The 17,354-nt window shown below is 35.9% G+C and overlaps 2 protein-coding genes across 14 annotated transcripts in view; one reads left to right on the top strand and one right to left on the bottom strand.

Moving 5' to 3' along the window:
* LOC127857571 (uncharacterized) overlaps nucleotides 1–17,354 on the bottom strand; it is a 154,132-nt gene that overhangs the window by 65,144 nt on the left and 71,634 nt on the right. For 5 of the 13 annotated variants that reach the window (XM_052394029.1, XM_052394028.1, XM_052394027.1 and 2 more), the window contains 5 exons: nucleotides 15,199–15,780; nucleotides 12,899–13,057; nucleotides 10,517–11,330; nucleotides 4,765–6,681; nucleotides 2,441–2,583 (listed from right to left, as the gene is read on the bottom strand). The exons of the other annotated variants lie outside the window; for them this stretch is intronic. In XM_052394029.1, the coding sequence (XP_052249989.1) occupies nucleotides 5,315–6,681; nucleotides 10,517–11,330; nucleotides 12,899–13,057; nucleotides 15,199–15,708 (2,850 nt within the window). In that variant the 5' untranslated portion in view covers nucleotides 15,709–15,780 and the 3' untranslated portion in view covers nucleotides 2,441–2,583; nucleotides 4,765–5,314. Of the gene's footprint in view, nucleotides 1–2,440; nucleotides 2,584–4,764; nucleotides 6,682–10,516; nucleotides 11,331–12,898; nucleotides 13,058–15,198; nucleotides 15,781–17,354 lie in introns of those variants that run through there. 13 annotated transcript variants of the gene reach the window in all.
* The window catches only part of LOC127857573 (uncharacterized), a 105,985-nt gene that overhangs the window by 39,259 nt on the left and 49,372 nt on the right, over nucleotides 1–17,354 (top strand). The gene's annotated exons all lie outside the window — the stretch shown is intronic.

Genomic DNA, 17,354 nt, shown 5'->3' with positions numbered 1-17,354 from the left:
AAATTGATTTCAGTTGGTTGTTTTAAGGATACACAGACGTTACAGGAAAGCTCTTGCAAATGTATATCATTTAATTTGCGGAACATTAAAATAGCTTCCATTTAATATCAAAAGCCTTTTATTTAACAAAAGATGTGTTTGTCAGAAACACAATGCCCCCTACTGAGAAGTTTTGAAATTTGTTTTTTTTTATAATATCCCTTTAACAAATATTACTTCCCTTGTGAAAATGATCTGTACCTGCCAAATGATATAAAATAGAAATTATCTCCCATTAAAGCTTGGTACTTCCCTTGGATTTCGTTTTTTACCTTTGACCATAAAGGATGACCTTGACCTTTACCTTTCACCACTCAAAATATGCAGCTCCATGAGAAACACATGCATGCCAAATATCAAGTTGCTATCTTCAATATTGTAAAAGTTATGACCAAATGTCGGACGGACGCACAAACAGATAGACAGACAGACAGACAGGCAGACAGACAGACAGACAGACTGACAGTTTAACTGCTATATGCCACCCTACGGGGGTCATACAAATTAGCCTTTTTTATACTATAATTATAAGAATAAAACTCGTGGGTAATTCTACAGCACAATATATTTACATCATATAATTATCCCAATTATTGAACAAAAAATGCATACATTTTCATATAATGTCAAATAAGTTTCGGTTTTTACAAAGTATAATACACACCTCTATACATGAACATTATATATTATATCATTATCGTTTCTTGCAACATGCATTCAATTAATTTATGGGATTGAGTCTGGGCGTATCTGAAGTCGCACAGAAATTCTATTAATGGCCGGTGAAATACATACATTGTAAAAATCTTTTGTATAAAGACGTGTCATCGTGCACGCTTAGGTCATCGTGAGCATTGTAATCAACACCACCAATGTCAAGTGTCCGGTTATACATTCCGAATCGTTTCACTGCAACATTCTTCTGAGCTACCAGTTCCTGTAGAATCGGAATGTAATTTTGCAATGGAGGACCATCGAAAAGATCACAACCAAATTCAATCTTAATATCAACTGTCTGAGTACATGTACACAGTGTGTCAACAAGTTCTCTTAATTCGGATTGAAGCAATTTATCACAGAAGATATTTAAATACCTCAACGTTTGAGGAAGCTGCAAGGAGACGTATGTATGCACATGAAGCGTAAGCGTTTCTAGCTGTTTGAGCGATGATAGTGACTGAGACAACGAACGTGCGTGCTTCACTTTTAAACCGAAAATCCAACTACTCAGACACAGGCTCTTGATATTCAGACCACAGAGAGTCTCCCACAGACCAATACTGTCATTCTGCACTTCAATATAAAGCGTTTCCAGATATGGGATCGATGTGAGTGACTGAGACAAGGACTGTTCATGATTCACTTTTAAACCCCCTAACTCACCACAAATACTAAGGCTTTTAATATTCAGACCATGCAGAGCCTTCCACAGACCGGGGCCGTCTTCCGATATTCTTATACTAAGCTTTTCCAGTTGTTTTAGCGATGAAAGTGACTGAGACAATGACTCTTCATGATTCACTTTCAAAACGTTTAACACCTCACCTAGACTAAGATTTTTGATATTCAGACCATACAGAGCCATCCACAGTCCGGGACTATCTTCAGACACAGAAATACAAAGAGTTTCTAAATGTGTTAGCGATGATAGTGACCGAGACAGCGCCTCTTCATGACCTGTGAACTCACTAAAGAGACGTAGACTCTTGATAGGCAGACCTTTCAGAGCGTCCCAAAGTCCATGCCTGCATTGATACACATCAATACTTAGCCTTTCCAGCCATGAGAGCGATGATAGTGAGTGAGATAACGACTCTGCAATATTCGCTTCCGAAACTTCGACCAAACAATAAAGACTCAGACTCTTGATATTCAGACCATGCAGAGCATCAAATATACCAGGACTCTCTACAAAAACACTAATACTTAGCGTATCAAGCTGTGTGAGTGATAATAGTGACTGAGACAACAAGTCTTTATAATTCACTCTAAAAACTCGCCACAAACCACTCAGACACAGACGTTTAACATTAAGACCACAGAGAGCTTCCCACAGACCGGGGCTGTCATTCTCCAACACAATACTAAGCTCATTCAGCTTGGTGAGCGATGATAGTGACCGAGACAACATCTTTGCATCATTCACCCACAAACCTCCCCATCCACCACTCAGACTCAGAATATTGATATTAAGACCAAGCAAAGCCTCACATAGACCAGGACAGATCTCCTGCCCACGTAGGCGTATTGTTAAAGTATTGTATACATCCGTTGTTATTGTTCCGCTGCAAACTGTAGATGATGTGCTGACTGCGCCTTCTTCACATGATATTATTTTACAGTCCAGTTCACATACCACCTGATGATCAAGTGTCAGCAAGATGCTAAACAGACTGCGCAGCCAGGAAGAGGGGCATGTGACGTTCCCAATTGATATACGTTCTATGGAGGGCAATACTGGTGGAGGGTATGTGCACTGGTGTGAATCGGCATTGTTCAGAACAATCGAGATCGCCAATTCCGATATTACCGAACTGCCAGAATCTGAAAAACAAATATAACGATGCAAATATATAGTGATTCCGGTTACATTGGTCGAATGTCGAATGTTGCTCCCGTCCATGTCAAGATTTAAGAAACATTTAAAATAATTTACTGTAAGACTAAAGTCCGAAACATCTGATTCATTAGTATAACAGTACTACTGTGGAACAAAATATTTAAAAAAATAGTTTAATGGTCCGAATGGTTCACTGAAATAATTCCAACATGCTTATACGCTTCAAATATATGTATACGAGTGCCATACCTAGTTAGTATTTTTTGCATATTAGTCGTTCTAAAAATGTTATTATAAATGTTTATGTTCAAATTCTCCTACACACTGCATGTGCCAAACAAATACTTTAACACTTTGAACAGTTCGGTAAGTTTTAACAAAAGCATTTCTATTTGTTGCCATTACTTTTCGTGGTTATCCGAAAATTGACGATTTGTTGGATACGAAGTTTGTGGATTTATTAATTTATCAAACTAAAACTAAATAAGTTGCGTCATTCTTTCGCAAATTTGTTTGTTACACGTGACTAAGACAAATCATGGGCCGAGTCACTAATAGGAATTGGGTCCTGTTTATCACATGCTATTTTTTAAGCCTAACACAAATCAATGTTTTCATTTATCTATAATAAAATCACATCTACTCTTTCAATCAGTTGTTGATTAAACGTTTTCATTTATTGTCTTCATTCTACCGCGTGTTGACAGACATACTTAATAACAATCCCGGCAAACACAATAAACACACTTGGCTTAAAGAGTGTTAACAATTGCCGCTTATCCTTACTAATCTACCCAAACGATGGTAACGGTTTATGAATATCTTGAATGCATTAGCGTTTAAAATGTCAAGTGTCAGCTAAGTACAAAGTATAATGCACCCTCATAAGTGTAGAATCTTTATTGCAAACAAGCAAGATATATGAGCGGATAAGGTAACATGCGCTTCCTGCCAACTGTATTTAAATCTTCAAAACAATATAAACATTGGGAATTCTAGTTCGTCGGATTCTAAGTTCGTATATTTGTGTACCCCAAAAATTCTGTGAAAATTAATGTTAAACGAAACATAATAATTTTCAGTCTTGAAGATGAGTTATTTAGAACCAAAAATCGTTATTTATCACATGCCATACCCTGTTTCCCAAGTAATATAACCATCACGAATATTTTTATCGTACACACGTGCAATATACATTTTAAAGCGTTTTCATTGGCTTAGTTTTCGTTCTATTGACCAATCGCATTTCGTTATTTTGTTGAAATGACGTTGCAACGTCAAATGACGTCACGAAATGTAAACAACATTCGAAAGTTATCATTATGTCTGCGTAAATATTTATTTAATTTGCTCATTTAAAAGTATGTGATAAAAAAGATCTGACACTCGTTATCATTTTATACCATATTTTTTTAACTCGTCCAAAGGCTCGCTTACTAACACACTTCCTGTACTCGTTTAATAAAATATGGTATGATATAACAACGCGTGCAAGATCCTTTATATATGTGCACAAATAAGACAACTGAAATATATGATATTGACAAACACCTCGTTTATGAACATTAATCTAGGTCCATCATGTACTTGGACACCATTAATATTGTACATGAGACTAATCGTTTTGTAACTTTGGTAATGTCATCATGATGATTGAACGTACGTTCACATACCTATTTTAAACTGAAGTTTTAAGATTAAGTATTGTTTGTCATAATGAAATTAACCTTTTTACCTCTCATATGGGTATGCAGATCCTCAAATGTTTATAAATAGCTGATGCAGTTAAATCTGGAAATCAGACTGTTATCTATAAAACAAGAGATGTGTTTGTCAGAAACACAATGCCCCCTATTGCGCCGCTTTGAAGCCATAAATTTAACCTTTGACCTTAAAGGATGACCTTGACCTACCACTCAAAACGTGCAGCTGCATGAGATACACATGCATGCCAAACATCAAAATGCTATCTTCAATATTAAAAAAGTTATCAAATTTTAACCAAAGTTAAAGTTTTGGGACAGAATGTCAGAATGACAGACAGACAGGCCAAAATCAATATGCCCCCGATCATTCGATCCGGGGGCATAAAAAACATAACACATTCATTATGCACTTTACACAACGTAAACTTATTTCAAAACATGTACTTTTTGTTTATTTACCGTTAAGAAAGGTGAAGTTTCCACTTAGATCCAATGTTTTCAGCTTGTGGCACGATGACAGGTCAAACTTCATATGAGATGAAGCAGGAATTCGTTTGTTTTTATAGACGTTCGTGTCGAACAAAACTTTTAAAGAAATGACATTTGACGCGTTATTTAGCCAAAGTCTATACAGGTCTGTGTTGTGTTCAACGAAATTAAAGAAGCTAAGTTCGAGGGAAATATCAGTATGTCCATTAGCAGCAGCTTCTCTGTATCCTGCCAGTATGAGGTTTTGAAATTCCGAAATTTGTTGATATGCATCGGAATCAATACGTTTATTCATCATACCCGATAGCTTTTCCGCAGCCGATTTGTCAAGCCCACACAGAAATATAAACACCTGTGATATGTCCAGATAGGCACCTTTATTACGGGTAAGATAGCCATGAATGACGTCATCAATGAGATTGGTATTGCGCGCGATATGATAACTAGCGAGGAATTCCTGAATGCTCAAGTGGATAAACATAAATGATGACGCTAATCGCAGAGTAGAGGCATTTCGTGTTTACGATAAAACTCCGGATTTAAATGCAAAGTCTTTTTGTTCTCGCTCGGCCATCTTGAATTTCTTTAATTCCATAATGGTAAACACTATTGAGTTTTCCTTTGTATGTAAAAACAACAAATAAAATGCCATTTCAGCAAGGCGATTCATGTGTTCCATATTGGGTTGTATGTATTGAGTTCCTGCGAAGCAGGGAAGAGATGGCTGTTGACATTCACACATTTCGCTGTTCCCTTTCTTGAACAGACTTTCCAGTAAGAGGATGTATATTTGACACATTGAGCCTTGCAATTTTATGCCATCTACAAACGCACAAACAATGACAGAGACCATAATTGGCGATGATAGTAACTTGCCGAGCTTCTGTTTCCGTATGTAACGCCTAAATGCTGAGTGTTTTTTGTCTAGGTTTTTCTTCTCTACCATACCACTCATAATAGCTCTGCTAAGCGCAAACGGCTTGTTTATTCCTTCCAGTTGCAGCAATACATCGATGTCCGAGTTTCTTATTTTCCCTTCAGCCAATTTCCAAGGTCGAGTTGTAATAAGAATAGCACATTGACTGTGCGATGCTACCAAAGTTGGTAGGTTTCGATGATCATCAGGTCCAATCCACTCATCTAGACCATCAAGTAGTACCAAGCAACGTTCACGTTTCATGATCTCATTCACAAGTTTGTAGGCCTTCTTACGGTCGTCCTGAGAGTAGTATATTGAGTCTATTATTTGTTTGTTTATCATAGTAGTAACGTTTAACTGTTTTACCGAATTTCTCAATGTAAGATGGAAAACAAACATATAGTCCTGCAGAACGTCTAAATCAGCAAAGATTTGTGAACTGCTATTTGCATGACCAAATGTCTCGATGTGCCATAACATGTCACTTGTGTCACTTTCTTCGGCTGAAGAATCCGATGCACAAGAAATGTCCGATTTTTCATCAGTTGCCGATAATGAACTAGACCTATCCGATTCTTCATCAGTTACCGAAGATTCACGAGACGTATCCAATTGCTCAGAGGTAACCGAGGATGTATTTGACTCGTTGGTGCTGGGAGTCGGCATAACACAAGATGTGTGGTCACCCCAGTCTGTGGCTAACTTTGCTAAGAATGTTGTCTTACCAGACCCGGCCTCACCTTGAATAAATATTCGAGGGTTCATTTTGTTGTTTGTAAAAATCACCTCTTTGTACTGTGTTACGCGTATGTCTGTTTTCTTAAACACGCCCTTGTCATTGCACATTTCGCAAATGTTTGGCGGCATATAAACATCTCGTAATTTTGTATCGATGATGTCATTTAGTGGAGATATGGTCACGCGATTTAGGTTGTCGTTGTACAGCTTCTTCATACCTTCGATCAGTTCTGAAATCAAAATCTGAGTTCTCCATTATAATTATTACTTGTATTATTATTATTAATATTATTATTATTATTATTATTATTATTATAATTATTATTATTTATTTTATTTTTATTTTTTATTATTCTTTCGCATCATCATCATCGTATTCTTCTTCTTATTATTATTATTATTATCATCATCATCATCATCATCATCATCATCATCATCATCATCATCATCATCATCATCATCATCATCATCATCATCATAATTAGTATTATTAGTATTTTTATTATACCCAACACTAGTTGTTACCGTTTTTTAAGATTCGATTACCTAAGACATCAAGGAACACAATTGTTCCGATCATGTAGCATTAACAAGGTTTTACATTAGACTAATAATGAACACCTTCATTAAAGGTGGCAGAAATGCTTTTGAACAAACCACAACCATATTCAAACTGATCACAGGTATCAAAACAACACAATTGTAAATGTTGTGAGCAAGTGCTATTGTTAAAGAAAGAGAGAAAGAAGGGGAAAAAGAACGACAAAAAGACAGACACACACGCACACAGACAGACATACACACAGACACATAGACAGACAGACACACGGACACACATACAGACACACTGATATGTAGACACACACACACAGACATACGCACACACACACACCAACACACACGCACATATACAAGGACACACGGACAAACACACTGATATACAGACAGACACACACACAGACACACCCACACAGACAAACAGACACAGAAACAGACACATTGATACACATACACAAAGACAAAAAGACACACACACAGACACACACACACACAGACACACACACGCATAATCACACAGACACACACACACATACACAAACACACGGGTACACAGACAGACGCACACATACACATACACACAGAAAAGAAATACAGACAGGCAGACACACAAACACAGACACACAGGCAGATTCACAGAATCACAGACAGACACAATGACACATTAACATACAGACATGCAGACAGACAGACCAGACAGGTAGATTGAAAAGTAGATTGACAGACAGACATACGAAGTAAAATATAGTTTTTGACGCAAGTTACCCTGATTCAAACTCAACCTATATATTTTTACGTAAGTATTCGGACAAAGATTTTTGAAGGTTGAGTCTTTGTTTAAAAGACTCGTACTCCAGATTCATACCTTGCCTATATATTGTGTGTTTAACCATCCCAGTTTAATTAAGATTGTGTTAAACATGTTGACATTACCGTGGTGTCAATGTTTTCCTAAAATTTCACATAGTAACCTACTTTTTATACGCAAATGATCCAGATTCAAACTCAGCAAAGTTGTTATTAAGGTAAACAGTGTGACCAAGTTTTATAAAAATGTAGAGAATGCGAACTGATTCGCGTAAACGACAAAACGTTTTTTTTTAAGATATGGAGACCTAGTTTTTGACGCAATAATCAAGAGTTGATCTTGCTCTAGATTTTGTCAAGAAAAACTTAAATTGAACCAGGTAACCTAGTTTTTGAACGCACAAGACCTAGACTCATATTTTGAAAAGATATTGTCAGGCTAAACATTTGACAAAGTTTCATAAAAATGAATTTAAAATATGGAGTGCTTAGAGTGTTAATGATCTTACAGTTGACGACATATGATGCACGACGGCAGCAATATAGTGTACACACATTCTTCATGGGGAGCTACAAATTATAGGTCGAACTGGATATATTACTTTCCAAAGCATTGGTTTATTACAATTTTGTCGGGTTACATATTTAGGATTGTAAAACAATAAACTTTGAGAAGTGTTTATAAACTGTAGCATACGAGAAATTTAAGTGTTGAGTGTGTTAAGACAGGAAGATTAAAGAAGACAAAAGTACTAAATATGTAAGGTTAGAACCATATTTAGTAGGTCAATATACCGTAGTTATTCGGACCTTTAAATATTTATGGAAATAATGTCTTATACTTTACGTTTTATATAATGTAGTATGAACTGTTTATTATTTAACTAACATGTTGTTTGTTTTCATTGATTCGTTGAGTTATTGTCTTTGAATATGAGACACTCTTTATCAAAACACTTGTTTTTTAAGCAATCGAATAATCAAAATTTGCTCTCATAGACATCAATCAGAAAACGACACATAACGAAACAAAATATGATAATCTCAACTGCATAACATTTATCATTTATGACCGTCATCCGGTTAAAATTACACGTGTGTGTGGTGTCCCCGGATTGTGACACCGGAACATATGTTATTTTATAAGTTATGGGTAAATTCAACTGTCAAGAAATCTGACGACATTTAGTATGGAGGAAAATCTGAATGTCTTTATTACAGTCACAAAAGTATTAGTTGGTGGTTTAAATGAAGGTGACTACAACAATAATTGCCGACAACGTCGAGTAATTAAGGTATCTTTTGACATACACAAATATGTAAATGATTGTAAAATTATTTTGTTAATGTAAATTGTGTTAATTATTTATTTGAGCCATTAGTAACATTTTCTAACTATTTTTTTGTATAGGAACAATGACAACTATTTGAGGTTATTATATGACATTTATCAAATTATTTTTGTATATAAAGTTGAACATTTTAATTACCGTATTAATGTAAAAATAATAATATCCTATATTCTGATCCTTTGTCTAATGTGATCTTATCATTTAATTCATCATTACCATGGTTGACCTGTGTAAATCCGCGTGAACTCTTTATCATCAACTATACTTCACATAGTGTGTTGTACTACGTATATGAGCTTACAATATATGAAAATGACCATGTACTGCACACTGGAAACATTTGTTAATTGTAATTTGTATTTTATTGTGTATAATTTGGTAATAGGCGTAGTACTTCGCTTTCAAATCAGGAAAAAATCTACTGGCAAATTAAATGCGTGTTTAACATCAAACACGTCAAATCAAGCATCACGGTTGCTCATTGCATTCAGAATAACACGACTGTGTTCAAAACGTCTGTAATGGACACACATTATGTAATTATATCGAAGTCGTAGTGATCAGCATACATTTTGAAAAATAATAACAAATAATAAAACAATGACAAATAATTTTCTTGAGCCCCAAACTCATATCCTCTACACAAATGCGTACATAGAACGACTAAGTTATCTGGAATATTATCATGATCTGAGACGACTACAGATTATCACTCCCTGCAGAGCCTGAGCACAGCTTATGAATATCTGTCTCCCAATCATCCAAAGTTGACCTGGACAACAATGTCACATTTTTACCAGATACAGCTCAGAATATTCAATGAATAGACATGCTAAAATCTGAGTCAAATGTGTTTAAAACTTAGTTTTTACTTGTAAGTTGTATCATTAGATACATAAGTTGATTTATATGTTGTTTGGGGGCATATAATCATTGGAATCATATCAGTGTAATAATGATTATACTGTTACCAGGGCGTATTTCATTGATTTGGGGAAAAGGCCTGGCCTTCCATTTTGGGGGAACAATTATATACAAAACTGAAAAAGGGGAAGAAATTTCCAAAAGTAGGCTTCACATGTGGGATAATTGCATCATTTGAAAGATATTCGATTAGGGGAAAAAGAAGGGGGAAAAACGCCCTGTTTTTATTTTACTTTTATCCAGTCTATGCGAATACTTGTGTTTATTGTATGTTTAGCAAAACATTATTGTACTTTTTAACATCAAACTGTGTATGAATATATATTTCATTGATCAAGAGAATTCGATTTGTTTGAAACTGTTAAATAAAGTTATATTCTTGCTGTTTCGAAAGTATAATTAAATGATAAAACGTTAGTTATACCTCTACAGGACTGTTTGTAGGTTGTTTCAGTGAAAGTAGTATTTCCAAACTGTTCTTGGATGTCCTTAATGCATTTTTCTGCTTGTTCATCCATGCCCTGTTTGTGTCTTCTGGCGTGTTCATCTATGCCATGTTTGTGTCTATAAGCATGTTCATCCATGCCCTGTTTGTGTCTACCAGCGTGTTCATCCATGCCCTGTTTGTGTCTATCGGCGTGTTGATCCATGCCCTGTTTGTGTCTATCGGCGTGTTCATCCATGCCCTGTTTGTGTCTACCAGCGTGTTCATCCATGCCCTGTTTGTGTCTGCCTGTTTGTTCATCCATGCCCTGTTTGTGTCTATCGGCGTGTTCATCCATGCCCTTTTTGTATCTATCAGCATGTTCATCCATGCCCTGTTTGTGTCTTCCAGCGTGTTCATCCATGCCCTGTTTGTGTCTATCGACGTGTTCATCTATGCCATGTTTGTGTCTACCAGCATGTTCATCTATGCCCTGTTTGTGTCTATCGGCGTGTTTATCTATGCCCTGTTTGTGTCTTCCTATGTGATCATCTATGCCTTGTTTGTGACTGTCGACGTGTTCATCGATATCCTGTTTATGTATATCTGTCTGTTTTGCGAGCTCTTGCTTACATGTGTCCAGAAAATCTTTAATGTTATCAATACACAATGCTGTGTTTACTCTGAGGTCATTCACTGATGCGTCAACAACGTCTTTTGCAATATCTTTCAAGTGTTGTTTCAAAGTTGTTTCAACAGCATCCAGGAAACACATCATCTCTGCTGTAGTCAATAGTAATGTGTCTTTTTCCAACTGTAGCATCAAATGGAAACAGTTATATTAAATCACAAAAGAGCTAAATTTCAAATACATGACACGTTTTCCTAATAGTGAAAGGAAGAAACAAATGGGTGAAACGGATGTGTATTTCAGTGCACTTTATTCTCCCATTAGATACTTTACTTGAAACATACGGCCAATGATAATGTTCTTTACTTGATATTGAAGGCAATTATAACTCATTAAGTGCGGTTCATTTCCATATTAAATATTTAAATTGATAACGACAGCCAATTATAAATGTTTTTGTGCGGTTAAGTTCCCAATTAAATAATTAACTCGATATAGAAGCCAATGATACAATACTAATTACCATGAATTTAATTGAGTATATCAACTTCATGGAGTAGTTCTCATCTTGAATTGAGTTACAATAAATTTTCAATTTTTGTAACCTCCAGATAGACTTTCATTTAAGGAAAAGCATTAACAAGGTTTCTTTTATACGCGTATATCGGCTGGCAGGTTGCCAGGTGTCAGAAAAACAAACATTATTGACCATGCATACGATCGAATTCGACATGGTTTTAAATTTCCAACCCCCAGATGTGTTCATGCATAATCATCTTTACTTGAGTTCTTTCATCCAAAATACCGGTAATAATAAAAGGCGTAACATCGCCAAATCCATCAGAACATTTTATTTTATTTTTTAAATCCATTGCAGTTTTTGGACCGCGTGATAATGCTTGCAATTTAAATTGAGCGTAATCGGTAACAGAGATTTCAATTGACTTCACATTTGTGATATACTGAAAATCGCCCATCCCCTGTCAGCTATATATTTCAACTGTTTGGGACACTTTTAAACTCGACTGACATATCATAAGAACAACCTTCCAGGGAAGGTATCAGGCTTCACGATGATTGAGCAAAAAGTAATACTTTTTTGCAAGATTTACTGTACTATCATAACAAATTGTCCTCTCGACAACCATAACTTTTGATCTACCATAATATTTATAAAACTTGGCAGGGATATTATAAGAATTAATATGTGTGCAACAATTTGATTCATGATTCGGTAAACGGTGTTACTATCTGAGTGTTCACAATGTGTCATATTGAGCATAGTTTATAACTGAACGTAATAAAACAGCCCCACCCCTTGGTAGCCATGTTGTCCAGAAGAGTAGCATTATTTTTTGTGCTGAGTTATCAAGATTATATATATCGTGAGCAAGTTTTTATGTTGATATAAAAAATCTGTATAATGCAACCAACAAGCTCGCTTTTCAAACTTGCTCTAACAATTCAGTAAAAGTTTGACAAAATTGGTCACTCAATGTCGCGACTAATGTTAACAATGTAAATGTTGACGACGCACAACAATCAACCGTGTACAAATAACACATAAACAGTGATCACAAAAGCATTACATGTGTCCATATAAGCTCAAAACGATATAGGAATGGTGCTTTATCTGTTTCATATGAGTAGTCAATGGTGACCAAAGCATGACACAATATATTCTGTTATTCTTCGTATACAGTGAGCAAAGGAAAAGCGCAAAATGACAAGGCACAACATTAACACACTACCTGGGCTAATTTCACCACAGCATTTTTGGCAACGTTATCATGACTAAGATATCGTGAATCTTTCAGGAGGTTGTTCAATGTTGTGAAATAGTCTTGGAGATCGACATCAGTGACTTCCATTATTGAAGAGTGCCGCACAGCCTTATGAACTTCACGAGCCTAGTATGGAAACACATTATCTAAAGATGTTATGTAGTTTGCAAATGTGACAGTTATCCTATTTAGAAAACATGCACATCAATTATTTTGTAAGCGTGTGTATATCATTTTTAACCAGGTTTTCCGAAGGAAAAAACTGGTTATTAGATTGGCGAATGCGGGCGGGCTGGCTGGCTGGCTGGCGGGCTGGCTGGCTGGCTGGCTGGCGGGCTGGCGGGCGGGCGGAACAAGCTTGTCCGGGCCATAACTATGTCGTTCATTGTCAGATTTTAAAATCATTTGGCACATTTGTTCACCATCATTGGACGGTGTGTCGCGCGAAATAATTACGGTCGATTTCTCCAAGGTCAAGGTCACACTTTGAGTTCAAAGGTCAAAAATGGCCATAAATTAGCTTGTCCTGGCCATAACTATGTCATTCATTGTGAGATTTTAAAATCATTTGGCACATTTGTTCACCATCATGGGACGGTGTGTCGCACGAAAGAATCACGTCAATATCTCCAATGTCAAGGTCGCCACGACCAAAAATAGATTTAAAAAAAAACTTACAAAGGGGGTTAATTTTTTTTGTTCATTTCAAAAGTTCAGTTTGAGTTTTCTCCCTTTATCAGATTTTTTTTTTCACAATGAAAACCTGGTTTTGTGACAATTTTGTCCCTTGTTATGTGAAATGCAAAACAAATACGTCCTCTACTGTTAAAGAGCGCGTCAAAGACAGCTCCGCAAAAAATCAGCATTTTTATTTTAAAGTAAACCTTTGAAGAAACCGCACAAAAGCTAAGTTATGTACAATGTACATAGCAGACAATTTCAGTGCAATGCTTGTTTGAAGTGTTAGACCCTTTAAACGTTATCAGGCCTTTTCTGCCTATCTCACGGGTCCGATAGTCGTGCCCATTCCCAATGCGAAATATGCATTTTTTCCCCAATTCTTAAAAAACAATTCCAATTTCCGACCGAAATGACCGAAGCCGAAAAATATCTTTCCCGGTAGGGACTGTGTTTAAAAAAAAACGTGTGCCGTGTTTTAGCGTGCCAATTGGAATACCCTTTAAAACGCCATCGTATCGAGTGTTCCATAATGCAATTTTCGCGACCTTGACACTTCAGACAAATGGCGACCGGTTTTGTTTATGCAATTCTTAAGACACATTTTCAGTCATTTTCGGTCGGCATTTGCGTTTATTGAAATGCTGGATTATTTGGAATTATCAGGTAATGTACCCGGTATACAACAAGACAGTGACAATCATGTGTACGTATTAATAATTGTAAATTGGTTGAGAATCATTATCGATGGTCTGAGGTAGAGAAATGTGGACTGGTTTTACTTTCAACGTTACTGTGCTTCAAAATATGGTTGCCTTCAGACATTTTTCAACTTGAATTTTGAATAAGTATATGTTGCTGGTCCTTCGTCTGTGAATATTCATAAACAAGAGCTGTGTTTGTGAAACACAGTGCCCCCTACTGCGCTTTGAAGCCATATGTTTGAGCGTTGACCTTGAATGATGACCCTGACCTTTCACCACTCATATTGTGCTGCTCCATGAGATACGCATGGATGCAAAATATCAAGTTGCTATCTTCAATATTGCAAAAGTTATGACAAAGGTTAAAGATTTGGACACACAAACACAATGACAGACAGACAGACAGGCCAACAGCAACAGACCCCCGATCACTCGATCTTGGGGCATAAAAAAATCCTAAATGACATATCGTGCTTTGTATTTTATTTGAACTTCAAGCATAACATAAACAAAGTCGGTAATTTTATCATACATATACTTACGCTAGCAGTGGACAATGACTGTTCAAGGTACATTAAAATACTTTTCTTAGGGCAATATCTATGTATGAAAACATTAAATTTAATGAGAAAGATCAAGAAAAATAATTTCCCCAATAATGCTTTTGTCGATGAAAATTCTTCCCAATTTGAAAGATTTCGCGACTCTAAAAATCATAATTTTGCTAGGCACATTTACCCGAAATGGACAGAAAAAGGCCTGAGTAATGTTATATATGTCAATTTCACATCCCTGTACATTCATGTATCCGTATAACTCTAGAAATACTTATATTTAAAGTATTTGGTACAAAATACCTTTATCAGAAGGCACTGAAGTTCTTACCTTATACAGGAGGCATGCAGGCTTGTTGTGGGTTGGCCTTCCCTTTGTTATTGGAAAAGAAAACTTGCTATCAAACCGTGTGCAGTTCAGCATAAAACTAACGACTCCGTTGAAGTCTGTATCTTGAATGGATATCTTGTCAGCATATCCCTCTGTTTGGATGTAACATTTCGCTATTTCCCAATAGTTCGTTTGCCATAATTGCGCAGATGTATTATTCCAAGAACATTTTTTGTACCGATGTTCCTTGATAATTTCTTGGAAAACTTTATCACAAATCTTGATTGGACACTGCTGTTTTCGCAGTAAATTTGCTGTGTTACAGCCGTTGCAAGTATATGATTGTGACTTAAGAGAAGATCTTACTTGGCTGTAAATGTGCTGGTGAAAATTCTGAGCCTCTTTGTCAGCTAAATGCTCCAAGCCAGACTTCGCAATGTCTATTGCTAGCCATGCCTTGAGCCAGTTCGACCGTTCCTTATCCTTAAACACATCGGCTAAATTTGCCATTATGTTAACATCAACACAGTTGTCTTCATATAGTCAATTTTGTCGTAGAAAAAAGCCATTGTTCAGTGTCACCTATTAAATATAATTTAAACATGTGATAATTATTTATAACATTTTGATGATAAGCCCGCTCTACAATAAGAATACGTCCTCTGAAAGCTCATATGGAAGGGGCACACACTTATTAACCTAACGATGGCAGACAATACCATAAGAAAAAATCTTATGAAAGTCCATATTGAAGGAGAACAAGAATAAGCTTAATGGTTTTGCAGGTCACACAATACGCATACGTTCTATAAAAGCTCAGATGAAAGGAGCACTCTAATAAACGTAACGTTGGCAGGATCCATCATAAGAATACATCATTTTATAGCTTACATTGAAGGAGCACATTAAGTTATGTAACACTGGAAGATTGCACAATAAGCATGCATCATATGAAAGCTAAGATTGAAAGGTAAAACGAATAAACATAATGCTGGCAGGCTAAACAATACTCATAAATCATATAATATGCCCAGACAGAAGTAGCACACTCACATGTATTAACATAACCTTGGCAGGCTCCACAATAAGCATACAACCTTTGAAATCTCAGATAGAAGGAGTATACTTATTAACATTAAGCTGGTTGCACAACACAACAAGACTATTGCAAAGCAATATATATCCTCTACCGATTCCAACATTGTCAGATTGTTTTTATTTGTTGCCATAGCAACCAGACTTTTTGACGTAGGAATAAAATGACATGACGTGCGTAGTGTCCATATTGCCATCTATCCACGGACACACGGGCTGACGGAAACACAGAGCGCAAACCATAAGTCCCCTCCGGTGAAACCGGTAGGGGACAATAAGCATAATTATAGAGGTTTCAATAGACCAAGATTGTTTAATGTTTTTGACTGGAGCAAATTTCCTTTCTTGCATTTATTTGACCCAATAATATCATGTCCAAAGAGTCCATTCTAATGACCCAGTTATCGTATTTTTGTAATCACCCCGTAGTATTTAAAATACACTATTGAACGAAGGGAGCACTGGTCCATCGAATATCTTATCTCAATATAATTCTTGTCACTAAAATTAATATGTAAATTAAAATGGGCAATTATAGCTCTATGAACATGTTCCTCTTTAGTTTAAAATTGGCGCACTCTTGGTTTTACTGCTTCTTTCTTTTAAATTGATAAAAATTTATCTTCCAAGACTAGTTGAAATAAAAAAATCTCAAATGATTATTGTCCAATTATACTGATTGAAATGTCTATAAAACACTAGTGCTGCAGCGAATCCAAAATTTCAATCGAATCCGAATTCGAATCAAAAGGCTCGGATATCGAATATCAGTTCGAATCCTAATTTGAAAATAAAAATACGCAAAACAAATTATAACTTATATTGCTATAACCAAAATTATGTTTTGAAATACTAGAACTTATATATTATGAAAAAAACTAATTAACTTTTATTATTATTATAAACTGTATTACTCCAAACAGACAACAATAAACAAGTAACAGTTTAAGAAGCCTCAAAAATCTTTTAAATAAACAAAAAATCTGCAATATGACTCGATTTAAATTGGTTCCCTAAACAACAAATCTTGTCAATTAAGTTACATGTGTCTTAAAGCACCT

This window comes from Dreissena polymorpha, chromosome 14 (assembly GCF_020536995.1).
Source record: "Dreissena polymorpha isolate Duluth1 chromosome 14, UMN_Dpol_1.0, whole genome shotgun sequence".
NCBI classification, from domain to species: Eukaryota; Metazoa; Mollusca; class Bivalvia; order Myida; family Dreissenidae; genus Dreissena; species Dreissena polymorpha.
This window is presented reverse-complemented; position numbering and strand designations above follow the sequence as displayed.